The sequence below is a fragment of the Nycticebus coucang genome, chromosome 2 (genome assembly GCF_027406575.1).
Source record: "Nycticebus coucang isolate mNycCou1 chromosome 2, mNycCou1.pri, whole genome shotgun sequence".
Lineage (NCBI taxonomy): Eukaryota > Metazoa > Chordata > Mammalia > Primates > Lorisidae > Nycticebus > Nycticebus coucang.
The window spans coordinates 144,898,569-144,914,847 of NC_069781.1; the positions used below are offsets into that span (position 1 = coordinate 144,898,569).

The 16,279-nt window shown below is 39.5% G+C and overlaps 1 protein-coding gene across 1 annotated transcript in view; it reads left to right on the top strand.

Moving 5' to 3' along the window:
* Positions 1–16,279, top strand: part of IQGAP1 (IQ motif containing GTPase activating protein 1) — a 131,982-nt gene that overhangs the window by 40,295 nt on the left and 75,408 nt on the right. Inside the window, exons 3-5 of the mRNA XM_053582066.1 lie at positions 1,763–1,919; positions 3,827–3,904; positions 10,179–10,255. Coding sequence (XP_053438041.1) covers positions 1,763–1,919; positions 3,827–3,904; positions 10,179–10,255 — 312 coding nt within the window. The remainder of the gene's footprint in view (positions 1–1,762; positions 1,920–3,826; positions 3,905–10,178; positions 10,256–16,279) is intronic.

Sequence of the window (16,279 nt, forward strand, 5' to 3'; positions counted from 1 at the left end):
TTTTTTGAGACAGAGTCTTACTCTGGCACTCTGAGTAGAGTGCCATGGCATCATAGCCCATAGCAACCTCAAGCTTTTGGGCTCAGGCAATCCATCTTGCCTCAGTTTTTTTATTTTTAGTAGAGATGGGGTTTCGCTATTGTTCAGGCTGGTCTTGAAGTTTTGAGTTCAAGCAATCCACCTGCATTGGTCTCCCAGAGTGCTGGGATTAATAGGTGTGAGCCACTGCGTCTGGCTAGCAACTTTATTAATATAAAGAATAGATAAAGGGCAGCGCCTGTGGCTCAAGGAGTAGGGCGCCGGTCCCATATGCCGGAGGTGGCGGGTTCAAACCCAGCCCCGGCCAAAACCACAAAAAAAAAAAAAAGAATAGATAAAACATATAAATGGGATCATAATATTACTAAGCCTATATTTTTATTTGGATGTTAGTTTTTTTTGTTATGTTATAAGAGACAGGGAATTATACCGTCTGGTGTGCAGTGGTGCAATCATAGCTCACTGCCGCCCCGAACTTGTGGGCTTAAGTGGTCCTACAGCCTCAGCCTCCCAAGTAACTGGAACTACCAGTGCCTGCTGCTGCACCTGGCTATGTTAGTGTTTTTCTTATTCACGTTTGTGGATATACGCATGTGTGTATGTATATGGAACATTCCAATGTTTCTTCTAGTTTTATTTGTATTTTAAATTTCTATATATTAATAAACATAAATGTTTGATTTTAATGTGGCAGTAAATCTCATTTTTATTTCAGTTTGCTGTATCTTGAGCCCTTTTTATGTTTGCCTTTTCAAAGATTTATCATTTTGGTAAAACAAACCAGGCAACATCTAGCGTTTTGGTAGTTTTCTTTTCTAGTTTAGTGAAGAATATGAAAATAATATCAGTCTTGTCAATTTTGAGTGGAATAATTCTAAATTAGGGGTTTTTAATCTGGGGTTCATAAAGTCATTGAAATCTCTGAAGTTATATGTAAACCTTAAATATATGTATATATATCTGGGGAAAGAATTTTTAGCTTTCCAGAACTTCAAAGGACTCTGTGGCTCAAAAGTGGTTTAAAACCATGGCCATAAATGATTTTCTGTTACCTATGTTTCTGTTGGTAGAAAATACAACTAAACTTTCCTTTGTTGTTTTATCTTAAGCTTCCCTGAAATTTCATGAGAAGTATTTGAGGGGAAAAGTACAATTTTCTTTTCCTTTCCTCTCCCCCTACCTGTGAAAAACACAAAAGAATTCACTGTTTCTTGCTTCCATAGGAGTTTCTTTCAGTATTTTAGCTAATTGACTTTGTTTTGATAACTCTCAAACAACATTAAAACCTAAATATAGAAATTCACTGTGGATTCTAAATTCTGAAACTGGAAGAGAATATCAGCAACAAATTTAAGCTTCTGAACAGTTAAGACAGTAGCTTCTGTTATGTATGGTTTTTCTTAGGACTTCCCAAAGAGTAGGACTAAGGAGAAGGGTCTGAAGTTTGTGGGGCAGTCAGGGTTTGGGGAGCCAGCTGGTCCTGTTGCTGCAGTAGAAAGAAGGAGGGTAGAAAGAGGTGGTATTCATGCTCAGGAATTTTCCCAGGTTCCCTGCCTCTGAGATCTGACTGAGCCAGGGAAAGATGTATGTGGAGCTGATCTTAAAGAGTATTGCTGTGTTTGACTATACTTCTCCACGGAGAGAGGAAATAAAGCTTACTCTCTCTCAGGAACAGTCTGACCTCCCCTTCTCTTTTTTCATTATCCTCTCTCCTTTTGTGCAGGTGGATGGAAGCTTGCCTGGGGGAAGATCTGCCTCCCACCACGGAACTAGAGGAAGGGCTTAGGAATGGCGTCTACCTTGCCAAATTAGGAAACTTCTTCTCTCCCAAAGTGGTGTCCCTGAAAAAAATCTATGATCGAGAGCAGACCAGATACAAGGTGAGTCCTTCCTGACTTGGTACTCAGATTCCTGTAAATTTGAGAGAGAAGGTTACATACATTATTTTGTGTGAGAGTTACTGAGAGAATGTATAAGGTGTGTTTTTTCTAACAAAATATTAACCTTTAAAATGTCTCACAGGATGGAGAAATTACTGCAGAGTCAAAATATAATAGTAAAGAAACCTGGGCTGTCTGTATTTCTGGTAGAATTCTTATGGTGTGTATACAGCAATTTTCATAGTCTTGAAAACAACTCAATACTCTGAGTTTTATTCTTTTTTTTTTTTTTGAGACAAGAGTCTCACTATGCTGCCCTGGGTAGAGTGCTGTGGTGTCACAGTTCACAGCAACTTCCAACTACTGTGCTTAAGCGATTCTCTTGCCTCAGTCTCCCAAGTAGCTGTGACTACAGGCGCCCGCCACAATGCCTGGCTATTTTTTGTTTGCAGTTGTCATTGTTATTTGGCAGGCCCAGGCTGTTTTCAAACCCACCAGCTCTGGTGTATGTGGCTGGCGCCTTAGCCACTTGAGCTATAGGCACCGAGCCAGCTTTTTTTATTGTTTAGAAGGTAGAAGCAATAACTAGGGGAATATGATTTTCACCAAGCTCTGAGATTTGCTGGCAACCTTAGGGGAAAAAATTACCCTGCAATATTGGAGTTCATGCTACAATGGGAAACTGATCCAATTGCATGAAAATTGAGATAAATGATAGGGCCCTAAAAAACAAAAAGAAGACGATGACGACGACTGCTTAGCTAAGTTGGGATGTTGACAAGGACCAAATTCTGATGTCTGCATAGTTCTTCTAGAGAGCTTGCCTGTGAGCTCTTCTAGAGGATGAATGTGAAAGATAGTGTAAGGGTGTTCTACTATAAGAACCGGGCCAAAACTCAGACCCAAGTAAGGCTGCTTCAGTGTCAAAAGAAGATTTTATATTTTACCTTTAAATTCAGAGGGAAACATGGAAGAAGTAGGTCTTTAGCCAAAATCAGCATCCTAAATAGAGACTTTTCTTTTTTTCCTTTTTTCTTTTTTTTTTTGAGACAGGAGTCTCACTTTGTCGCCCTTTGGTAGAGTGCCATGGCGTCATAGCTCATGATAACCTCAAACTCTTTGGCTCAAGCAATTCTCTTGTCTCAGCCTTCCCAAATAGCTGGGACTAGGGGCGCCTGGCTATTTTTAGAAATGAGGTCTCCCTCTGGCTCAGGCTGGTCTCAAACCTGTGAGCTCAGGCAGTCCACCCACTTTGACCTCCCAGAGTGCTAGAATTACAGATGTGAGCCACTGTGCCCTGGCCTTAAATAGAGACTTTTCTTAATCAAAAGCAAAGACTTGCATGTTGTTTTAAATGGTTATTCTGAAGACAACTCTGATGGTTTTGTAGACAGAGGCAAGATAGTAAAGGAAAGTGGAAACTTGGCAGCAACAATTAAAGTCTGACCTTTGTACCCCTCTTGAGAGTAAATCTTGCTCAAAAGTAGCAGGAAAAAAAATAGTTTGGAAGGAAAGGGTTTTTTTCTGTGTGAGTGTGAGAGTCCTGACTGAAGTACTTGATACTATCTGCTGTTCTGCACCTTCTATGCTCAGCTTACGCCGGGTGCTCTTTGTGCACGGTCTCATTTACTCTTCACAACGTAGCACGTAGGTATTCCAGGTGGGAAACTCCATGGCCACATCAGGGATTGAATCCTAGATGATTTGATTACAAAATGATTTGATTGTTCTGTGAAACACACTTCACATGAAGTTTTTCTGGGCGGTTCCTAAGTGGGCGGAACTAAGATGTGGGCGTGGCATTTTGGGATTGGAATGTGGCACAGGGGCTTTTGCAAGGAGAGTTTTTATTTAGTATTTGTGTCAATATGACTACCAACACCTAATGGTTTTTTTATTTGTTCTAGGCAACTGGCCTCCACTTTAGACACACTGATAATGTGATTCAGTGGTTGAATGCCATGGACGACATTGGATTGCCTAAGGTAAAGTCATCTTCTGGCTATTTTGGCATAGCAGTTCTTATTCTACCTATACAATTATTCTGAGACGCTTTAATTTTTTTTTTTTTTAACACTGGAGAGCTCTCTTCTATCTGTTTTGGGAAACAGTTTTGTCTTTTTCTGCTCTGTCCTTCATATCCATCTCACATCACCCCAGAGAAACTCCCCAGGATGATATGCACTTATACCCTGTCAGATCACAGCTTACGTTCAGCTCTATTTCCTTGAGTAGAATTCACATACTATGAGATTGGCCATTTTAAAGTGTACAAATTCAGTGGTTTGACTTATTCACAAAGTTGTTACATTAAAATTTGACTTTAGGGGCTTGGCACCTGTAGCACAGTGGTTATAGCACCCGCCACGTACACCGAGGCTGGCGAGTTCAAACCCAGCCTGGGCCAGCTAAAGAATAACGACAACTGCAACAACAACAAAAATAAAATAGCCGGGCATTGTGGCGGGCACCTATAGTCCCAACTACTGGGAGGCTGAGGCAAGAGAATCGCTTAAGCCCAGGAGTTTGAGGTTGCTGTGAGCTGTGACACCACAGCACTCTAACACTCTACTGAGGGCGATATAGTAAGACTCTGTCTCTAAATAAATAAATAAATAAAATAAAAATTGACTTTAGGAAACACAAGAAATATTTTAGAAATCTGTGGAGAGTATATAGTATGAAGGGTTGTTTTATATTCTAAATTGTGGAGTCAAGCTTGCTTTCTTTGGGATGCCATGCTGTTTCTTGCCCCTTTGCTCTCTCTTTCCCCTTTCCTTTAACCCCAAGATATACGTTTATATCCTAACAAAAGCTCAAATTGTAGAAGCAATATAATGACATTACTTCCTGTATCTGGTTTTGGAGATGGCTGTAGTTTTGATGTGGGAGTGTGCAGCTTGAGTGTTAGCTCAGGCATGTGTTTATTGCTGCTGGCAGTGAGACTCCTCCTCCAATTTCCCTCCTGCCATAAAGGCCATGTTTCATTGTCACTCTCAGAAGCATGCACTGATTGATTGATTTTCTTTTTTTCTCCATGTCGTTTGACCTAAGAATTCCACTATTCCCCTCCTAAAAAATATCAATCAGACAAACACAAAAAGATACAGTATATATAAAAGTATTACTTATGATAGAAAACTACATGTTTCTTCACTCGGGGTATTATTATAGCTGTCAAATACTAGTATCATTTAAAAGGTTATTAATCTAGCTGGACATTGTGGTGGGCTCCTGTAGTCCTAGTCTCTGAGGAAGCTAAGGCAAGAGAATTGCTTGAGCCCAAGACTTTGAGGTTGCTGTGAGCTATGACGCCATGGCATTCTACCAAGGGCAACAAAGTGAGACTCTGTCTCAAAAACACACAAACAGGGCAGCACTTTGGCTCAGTGAGTAGGGCGCGGACCCCATATACCAAAGGTGGCGAGTTGGAACCTGGCCCTGGCCAAACTGCAACAAAAAAATAACCGGGCAGTCGCCTGTAAACCCAGCTGCTCGAGAGACTGAGGCTAGAGAATCACCTAAAGTCCAGGAGTCGGAGGTTGCTGTGAGCTGTGATGCCACATCACTCTACCAAGGATGATAAAGTAAGACTCTGTTTCTAAAAACAAACATAGGTTATTAACCTATATAAATAGAGGAAGTTGTCTTTGATATAGTAAGTGGCAGGGGATGAAGACAGTTTGAGATTATAAGAGTTTGTGTTCTGGCTAAGAAGAGACCTCTAGTTTTATGTAAAAATAAACTGAATATTCTTGGGAAAAGTCTGTAAAGAGAGGGTGCCACCTGTGGCTCAAAGGAGTAGGGCACTGGCCCCGGTCAAAAAAAAAAAAAAACTGCAAAAGTCTGTAAAGAGATATGGCTTTTGTGTCTATGTGATGGGAATAGGGGTGATTTTTATTTTCTTTATTCTTTCTTATTGAGTCCAGATTTGTGTAATCAAAGAAAGGTTTTTTAAAAGTATAAAATACTTTTATAAAATATAAAATATCAGATGGTGGCTAAAACCACTTTATACATGAATATTTGGTATTTACATAGTGTCAAGCTCTCTTGTTGCTTACATAGTTGTTGAATTGACTTAAATCCAGAGCTGAGTCCTTGCAGGAGACTAGCTTTGTCCTCTATTTCAGAGCAAGTGCTGAAGTTCTCTTCCTTGCCACTGGTATGTTTGAGAATTAGGCCTCCCAAAGGTCATGAAATGCAGTATGTTGAGTTTACAGCTGTTTAGCCTTTCTGTGCATCTGTAACTTCCTGGTCCTGCTTTTTTTTTATATAGTATAAAATACTATACAGTATAAAATATTATACTGTTTCTGTTTTTTATATAGTATAAAGTACTATATTGTATAAAATATTGTACTGCGCACCTGTAACTTCCGGTTTCTGGTTTTTATGTAGTATAAAATACTATACAGTATAGGGCGGTGCCTGTGGCTCAAGGAGTAGGGCGCTGGTCCCATATGCCGGAGGTGGCGGGTTCAAACCCAGCCCCGGCCAAAAATCACAAAAAAAAAAAAAATACTATACAGTATAAAATACCATATAATACACCTATTAGGTAATTTGTAATGTAATTTCCTATTCCTGTTTTTGACATAGTCTGTTGCCAGTAGGCAATGATAATTTAACCACTTTTGAATGGCACTAAGAGTCTTATTAATATCTTCTACTGCTAGTAATATTGTTACTACAAAATGCTTTGTTAATGATAGAATTTTGTTACATTTTTTATTTACTAACAGTAGGGTATTGTCCTGGACCACAATGGCAATTAACATAGAGTTTACTAACGGCTTTCAGGGACAACATGGTAATCATGGCTATACACCTTGTGATGTCTACTCTACTGATTACTTCTGAGTAATATGAACTAAAGATACTTAGCTTAAAAATGTATTGTTGCCTATAATGTATGATATATGATTGACAATATATAGATAGTGTTTATTGATTTTTTTTTTTTTTTTGAGACAGAGTTTCATTATGTCGCCCTGGGTAGAGTGCTATGGCATCACAGCTCACAGCAACCTCAAACTCTTGGGCTTAGATGATTCTCTTGCCTCATATAATTGGTACTTTTAGATACCTTTTCTCTGAAATATTTTCTGACTTCGATTTTGATTTTTTTTTGTGTGTGTGGGACAGTCTCTCTGTGTTGCCCTCAGTAGAGCGCTGGGGCATCACAGCTCACAGCAACCTCAAACCGTTGGCCTTAAGCGATTCTTTTGCCTCAGCCTCCCAAGTAGTTGGGACTACAGGCATCCGCCTCAACGCCCAGCTATTTTTTGGTTGCAGTTGTCATTGCTGTTTAGCAGGCCTGGGCAGGCCTCGAACCCACCAACTTCAGTGTATGTGGCTGGTGCCCTACTCATTGGGCTATGGGCATCAACCATATTTTTTCCATTCTTATGGTTTCAGTTATTCTCAAGACTCTTTTCTATAAGAGATAGTATCTTCAATTGGCTACTAGACCAATTCAATTGTTACCTAGAATTTTTCATATCTAAAATTAATTCTATCTTTTGGTCAAGTGAACTTCCCCTTCTCTGTAGTAAATGGTACCATGTCACCATTTTCTCAGTTACCCAGTCTCAAAACTTGCAGATAACCTTGGACTCCTAAGCAGAGTAATTTTGCAAGCCTTCTCCATTTATCCATCTGCTGTCAAGACAGCCTCCCAGACTGCCTCTTCAGCACTCTTCGTCATTCAGCGTATCTGTGTTCTGTCTCCAGTGGGATCTTCCTGAAGCTCTGTTTTAATCCTTAGCTCTAAAGCTAGGATACTTCTTCATGTCCTACTTACCAAGTTCAAACTTGTCTGACTGTTACAGTGCCCATGATAATCTGATCTCATCTTACCCACCCAAGCTTATTTTTCTATTACTTCTAGAAATGTGTTCTGTACGTTTTAATCTTTTTTACCTTTTTTTGTGTGTTTCTGTTTTTTTTTTTTTTTGTTGTTGTTGTTCTTGTTGTTCTTGTTGTTTGTTTGGTTTTGAAGCAGAGTCTCACTGTGTTGCCCTCAGTAGAGTGCTATGGCATCACAGCTCACAGCAACCTCAAACTCTTGGGCTTAAGTGATTCTCTTGCCTCAGCCTCCCAAGAAGGGAGGCGCCCGCCACAATGCCCGGCTATATTTTGGTTGCAGTTGTTATTGTTGTTTAGCTGGCCGGGGCCGAGTTCGAACCTGCCACCCTCGGTGCATGTGGCTGGTGCCATAACCACTGTGCTATGGGGACCAAGCTTGTTTTCTGTTTTTGTTTTTATAAATTATAACTGTGTACATTGATGCATTTATGGGGTTCAATGTACTGATTTGATATATAATGTGAAATGCTTACATTGAACTGATTAACACATCCATTACCTCGCTTACTTATTTGTTGTGGTAAGACAATTATACTCTTTTCTTAATAGTTTTGAAATGTACCATTGCATAATGCACATTAGGTGAGGTTCCCCCCGAATACCCTTCCTCCTCTCATCTCCGCCCTCCCCTCTCCTCTCTGTCCTCTTCCCTTCTACTTTCTGGACTATAGATATGTTTTACCATTCATATGAATGATTATATATTGATTTCATAGTAGTATTGAGTACATTGGATACTTTTTTCCCCATTCTTGAGATACTTTACTAAGAAGAATATATTCCAGCTCCATCCAGATAAAGATGTGAAGTCTCCATCTTTTTTTTTTTATTGTTGGGGATTCATTGAGGGTACAATAAGCCAGGTTACACTGATCTTTTTTTTTTTTTTTTTTGTAGAGACAAGAGTCTCACTTTACCGCCCTCGGTAGAGTGCCGTGATGTCACAGGACTCACAGCAACCTCCAACTCCTGGGCTGAGGCGATTCTCTTGCCTCAGCCTCCCAAGTAGCTGGGACTACAGGCACCCACCACAACACCCAGCTATTTTTTGGTTGCAGTTCAGTCGGGGCCGGGTTTGAACCCGCCACCCTCAGTATATGGGGCTGGCGCCTTACCAACTGAACCACAGGCACCGCCCCAAGTCTCCATCTTTTTATGGCTGCATAGTATACATAGTATTCCATGGTATACATATACCACAATTTGTTAATCTATTCATGGGTTGATGGGCACTTGGGCTGTTTCCATGTCTTGGCAATTGTGAATTGGGCTGCAGTAAACATTCTAGTGCAAATGTCTTTGTTGTAAAATGATTTTTGATTCTCTGGGTATATACCTAGTAGCGGAATTGCAGGATCGACTGGTTGGTCTACTTTTAGTTCCTTGAATATTCTCCAAACTTCTTGCCAAAAAGGTCATATTAGCTTGCATTCCCACCAGCAGTGTAGAAGTGTTCCCTTCTCTCTGCATCCACGCTGTGTTCTGTACGTTTTTAGCACCTTATTATTCAATGTTTTATTTCTCCAATCTACTGTTGTCCCTATTTCCCTCAATGACAGGTTGAATTGTATGGTGCCACGTTACTGTGAGAACAGGTCTTGAAAAACAAGGCTATTCTGTTCCTATCCTACCTCATTCATTAGCTTATCAAATACAGAGCTTCTTCCATGACCCTGTTCCTTGGTATTGAAGGTACAGCAGTGAATAACATAGACCTAGTCCCTCACTCCCTGCCTTCCTGTGACTTGTAGTCTGTTGGAATCGCCACACAGATAAATACAAATGATTGATTGTGGTAAGTGCTACCAAGGAAGTACTTGTCTGCCCCACTCCCATATACACCCTCTGTACTAGCACTTGTTTATCCCATCCTGTATACATCCTCTGTTTAGCTACGTCATGTGTATGACTTCCCACTTCCCCCCAGCATTATAGCACATATTAATATTTTGTAGTTTTTTTCAATGTCTAAATGTAATTTGTCCAAACTAAAGCACTTAGTAAATGTTCATTGTTTTTACTCCATCTAGGCATGGCAGATAGGACTAGGAAGATATGGTTCTTAAGCCTCATGCACTTACCACTGATTTAAGCTTGGGTTTCATTTGCCTGTAGCTGGGTCTGAAATAAGTAAATTACCTTCACACACCTAATGAAATTCAGTGCGTTAATCAAATAGAGATTTTCTGAGTATAGTACTTTTCATTCTGTTACAGCATTTTATTCCTTGGAATACTTAAGGTAAACGTCTGTTCACCCTAATGAAATTATTTGCTGAATACCAACAATTTTCTCTGATTTTCCATAGTTTTATTTGTATTGTTGATGATTGGTGAATGTCAAATAAAAGCAGTGGATGGATATTTTGCTTCTTTTATTTCTCTCTAGATTTTTTACCCAGAAACTACAGACATCTATGATCGAAAAAACATGCCAAGATGTATTTACTGTATCCATGCACTCAGGTAAACGTATTTTCTTGGTAAAATAAGCAGTGTAGGAATACTATCTGAATTGAGTATGTAGCTTTTCTTTTCTTTCTTTTTTTTTTTTTTTGGTGCCGTGACTCTGATCCAAATCGAGGTTGCTGCAGCCACAAGGGAGTATGCAGCTTTTTATCCTTGGTGTAAGATAAAAAGTTTTTTTTTATTAGTTTTAGAATCTTTAAATAGGATAGAATACTATTATCCTAACAAAATAGTGAAAAACGGCTGTCTGTAGAAGGGATTTATTTATTCCCATAATAGCAGATAATTTGATTCTAAACTATGTTATATAATCTTTCATTATTGAAACAGGGTTTCTCTGAACTATGCATTTCACTAGGGGTTTGGTCTTTTAAATAGTCATCTAGGTTCTTAGCTCCCGTACCCCCTTTTAGTTGGGGGGACAGTCTCACTCTGTTGCCCAGGCTAGAGTGTCATAGTGTCATTTTAGCTCACAGCGACCTCAAACTCCTAGGTTCAAGCAATCTTCTTGCTTTGGCCTCAATACCAGGGACTATAGCCCCTTACCAAAATGTCGGACTAATCTTTCTGTTTTTAGTAGAGAGAGTGTCTTGCTCTTGCTCAGGCTGGTCTCAAACTCATGAGCTCAAGGAATCCTCCTGCTTTGGCCTTCCAGAGCGCTAGGGTTATAGGCCTGAGCCACCATGCCTGGCCAGTCCTTGCCATTGATAAGCCATTTGTTCACTCATTGAATTGTTTTTTTTTTTTTTTTTTACCAATACAAATATGTTAATAGGAACTGAAACAGTATGTATTATTCTTTGCACAGTTTCATGGCACATTTGCAATATGACTTAATTTCAGGTTCCTAGAAGCAACAGTGTACTGAGTTGGAAGGAAAGGGTGGTATGTCTGGAGGGAGGATGGGATGGGATGGAAGTTGATGCTTATACAGGATGAGTATCCCTTATCCAAAATGCTTGGGACCAGAAATGTTTCAGATACTAGATTTTTACAGATTTTGGAATTTTTGCATTATGCTTACCAGTTGAGCACCCCAAATATGAAATCCGAAAAGCTTCAATGAACATTTTCCTTGAGCGTCATCATGGTGTTTAAAAAATTTCAGGTTTCAGAGCATTTTGGATTTTGGATTTTCACATTTGGGTGCTCTGCCCATGTATTATATATAGTATAGCATTTCAGCAAATTTACTTAATGGCCATAGGACCAAAGGACAAGATGGCAGACTTGAGTGGGATAGGAATATGAGATTTCTTTGCTTGGGCTGCTCTTTTGATATAGCATCCTTTTTGCTTAAAAAGCTTAATTACATGTGTGAATGTATGTATAATATAATCATTCCTATAATCTAGGAAGCCTATCATCTCCATTTGCTTGATTAAACATGTACTAGGTCTTTGGTATTAGTGGGATCAGTGTGAAACATACAAAAGAATGAATATAGCTGAGGACTGGTGAATATCTTATGTTGAGAATGTACTATTAGCTCTGAGTATTGTGATGGACTTCATGTTACATGAGCTCTGTCTGTGCTGATTTATCTTGAGAAGGCACTTGGCAGGTGCTAATGCTAAATTGGCAGAATTATCTGCTGGTACTGTAGCCGCTACTCTCTGCAACATAACCTAGTTCCTGACCATTGCATTCTCTGATAGAACTGAAGAATTAACTCTGCCTTTAAGATGATGGAGTCAGAATGAGAAAGAGAGGAAGTCCACTATTGTTTTCTGTTTCTCTTGAATATGCAGTCTTGTGCTTAGAAAGTGTACATACAGCAATGTGTTCTGATTCATGATTTATGGTTTTTTTCTTATAGTGTTTTCCTGAAGGGTAGTTGGCAACATTTGAAGATACAGGGAATGTATTTATAACTGAGCCTCTAGAACAGTGGTCCTCAACCTTTCTAATGTCGCGGCCCTTTAATACAGTTCCTGTGGGTTGCGACCCACAGGTTGAGAACCACTGCTCTAGAAACACAGCAGTGTCCACAGGTTCCTCACTTCCTTGTATTGGGTTAGGCACCACCTCCTTTTGATCACTAGTGACAGAGGCATGATCTCTCTATGTTCTCCTGCCTTTTTTATTGTAATCTTGATTGGCAGTATTCCAGAGATGGCGATTTTATTTCAGTTATACTAAATTACTTTTTAGATAACATTCCATTCTTAGATAAGTCCCCAATTCTCCATTATTTTGAATATATTTGTATGCTTTCTTTTCACTTCCCCTGGTGTTTTATTATTCTAAGAACTGATTTGGGGGTTAAATAGGTCTGTAATCTCATATTCTATTTTTTTTTTATATATATATATATATATATTTTTTTTTTTTTTTTGTAGAGACAGAGTCTCACTTTATGGCCCTCGGTAGAGTGCCGTGGCCTCACACAGCTCACAGCAACCTCCAACTCCTGGGCTTAAGCGATTCTCTTGCCTCAGCCTCCCGAGTAGCTGGGACTACAGGTGCCCGCCACAACGCCCGGCTATTTTTTGGTTGCAGTTTGGCCGGGGCCGGGTTTGAACCCGCCACCCTCGGTATATGGGGCCGGCGCCTTACCCACTGAGCCACAGGCGCCGCCCTGTAATCTCATATTCTAAATTAAAAAAAAGAAATCTAAAATCTCTGAAAGTTGAGTTTAAGTTTGGTACAAGCTTATTCATTGCCAAAACCTGATAATTGAGGTTATTTAGAATATTAATCTACTTACTATGATTATTTGCATGTTTCTCAGAAAATGTATTTGATTGGGGATACTGCCCTATGGCATGCTGGGAGCATTTTTATAATACTATAAAGCCCTTCCGGCTTGGCACCTGTAGCTCAAGTGGCTAATGTGCCAGCCACATACACCAGAGCTGGTGGATTTGAATCCAGCCGGGGGCTGCCAAACAACAATGACAACTACAACCAAAATATAGCCAGGCATTGTGGCAGGTGCCTGTAGTCCTAGCTACTTGGGAGGCTGAGGCAAGAGAATCGCTTAATGAGCCCAGGAGTTGGAGGTTGCTGTGAGCTGTAACACCATGGCACTCTACCCAGGGTGACAGCTTGAGGCTCTGTCTCAAAAAACAAACAAACAAAAAAACACCCTTCCAGCATCTAAGAAATTCTACTTTTAAAATGCACTGTTAAAGTATTTGTTTCATGCTTGCTATTAAAAAAAATTTATTGAGGAAGGGAAAGACAGGCTTACAGAATAAGGAAGTTTATAAAGCAGGATACTTCACAATAGACAGCAAGTTCCCCATTACCAGGGCAAGTAGGCAGAGGGGCCTAAAACTCTTCAAATATCTGAGAAATTCTACACTGTAAAACTTTCCTAATATTTGAGAAATTCTACAGTCAAACATATCTGGCCCAAAGAATTTAGGTAAGGGACTGTGTTCCTGCACTGCATTCTGTTTCTAATCACCTGTGGTATTGAGATTAGCATAGTGATTTCTAGTTACTCTGTTATTTAGTGAAGATAATTGGAATACAGATAGGTTAACATAGTTTACTTCTTCCCATTGTTAAAAAGCAAAGCGCAGCTTAAATAAGAAAAAAGGAAAAGAAAAAGAAATCTAAGCTCAGTTACAGGCTGAAATTATAGGCACCTACTAGTTGGCCTGGGAGAACAGGAAAAAAGATTAAAGAATTTGTTTACCATTAGAGTTTCTAAGTTTCAGGTGTGAGGCTAAGTACTATGAATCTGGTAGGAGGACCTAAGTGTCTATTTTGAATCCATTCAGAGTTCCAGTATCTCCTTAAAATAGTCCTAATAACTACCTAATAAAGATGAAAGAAAGATGATGCTCCTGTGTTATCTTATCCTCTACTTTTTAAATCAGCCAATGATAACAACCTACCATTGAAAGTGACATGCCTGAACCTAAAAGCATGACAACTTCTTTGTTATTTCCAAATAGGAATAAAAGAAGGAGAAATTTTTAGAGAAAAATATTACTTAGTTAGAATGCAGGTAGGCTATATTATGGGGGAAAATACATAAGGGAACATCTTATGTATTTTTCCCTTTTTCATGTATAAAAGTTATTATTTTGCTTTAGAAAATTTTTTGAATAGATTTAAAATATTCTGAGAGAGGAACTTCATATATAGGCAGTCCCTGAGTTACAAACATCCGACTTACATAAAATTCAAACATACTAATGGAAGCTATTACAGTAAATCCTCAAGTTACAAACATCTGACTGGTGTATGACTCACACTTATGGACAGAGGCTATGACAGGTAATGGGTAAATGTACCTTTTGCAACTTACATACAAATTCAACTTAAAAGCAAACCTACAGGGGTGGCGCCTGTGGCTCAAAGGAATAGGGCGCCGGCCCCACATGCCAGAGGTAGTGGGTTCAAACCCAGCCCCAGCCAAAACAGCAAAAAAAAATTAAAGCAAACTTACAAAACCTATTTCATTCATAACTGGGGACTGCCTGTAGTACCATCTTGAGTTTTTATCCTAAAGAACAAAAGGACTTAATTATATATATGATTTATACTTGAACTGCTCTGAGAAAATGATTAGCTGTTGTGGATGTATAAATTATTTTTTCGGTTACAAAGTCTCTGTCTGTAACCCAGGCTGGAGTAGAGTGGCATGATCATAATTCACTGCAGTCTCACACTCCGGGGCTCAAGTGCTCCTCCTGCCTTAGCTTCCCATGTAGCTGAGTCTATGGGAGCACACCATCACACCCAGCTAAATTTTAAATGTTTTTGTAGAAATGGGGTCTCACTACCCAAGCAGGTCCTGAAGTCCTGGCCTGAAGCAATTTTCCTGCCTCAGCTTCTCAAAGTGCTGGAGTTTCCAGTGTAAGTTACCATGCCTGGCCTGGATGTATTACTTCTAATGTGTTTCAGAATACCCAGTGTGTTTTTTGTTTTATATTATGCATTTGGGTTTATTATAAACAGGTTAAATCAGGCGTCCTCAAACTGCGGCCCGCGGGCCACATGAAGCGGTGTGAATTGCATTCGTTCCCGTTTTGTTTTTTATTTCAAAATAAGATATGTGCAGTGTGCATAGGAATTTGTTCATAGTTTTTTTTTTTTTTAAACTATAGTCTGGCCCTCCAATGATCTGAGGGACAGTGAATTGTCCCCCTGTTTAAAAAGTTTGAGGATGCCTGGGTTAAATTCTAGTCAGTTCTGTGAATGCCGTTTGCTTGATGGATGTAAGTATTTAGATGATACTGAAAGAAAATATTACCATGAGAATGTGACCACTTCTCACTCCCTACCTTAGGAATGTGACCTTTTGTAACTGTTCCAGGAGATAGCCCCAGGAGCTGCAGCAAATATTTGACTGTTAGTCTTAAGACAGTTGAATAGTGAACTAGAGTTCTTCTTATCTATTTAGAGTCCCAGCTGTGTGTATTCTCTCTTACTTTATTAGAGCCCCTGGCATGTCTGCTATTCCCGCCTACTTTTTAGTTTTTGCCTTTATAAGCTTGTAAAAAACTGCTGTGCGGGGCTTGACTTCTTGGCTCCTAAAAGAGTTGTGAGTCAATCAAGTCCCAGTATACTGGAATAAAAATCCTCTTGCGTTTTTGCATCAAGCGACGTCTCTTGCGGTTGATTGGGGTGGTCAGAGCTCCGGGCTGAGTGGGGGGTTCTGCCCCAAGTCTTTCAATACAAGGTTTATGGATTACCTGTAAAAACTGTAGACCACTCTATTACTTTTCTATGCTTTGTTTCTTATATAGTTTATATTTCCTTACTGTAAGACTGTCAGTGTCTTACTCATGTCAATCTCTGTAAAGTTCCCGTCTGGTATTTTCTAATGTATTGATTCTGATCTTCTAGGGTAGTGGTTCTCAACCTGTGGGTTGTGTCCCACAGGAACTGTATTAAAGGCTCGTGCCATTAGGAAGGTTGAGAACCACTGTTCTAGGGCTTTAGAATCCACTTAAACTGACACAGCGTTATGGACATTTAATTATCCATCTGTGAAGTATTGATTAATATTTATTAATATAATCTAGGCTCTAGGTAGACATTGGTGAGTAAGACTTA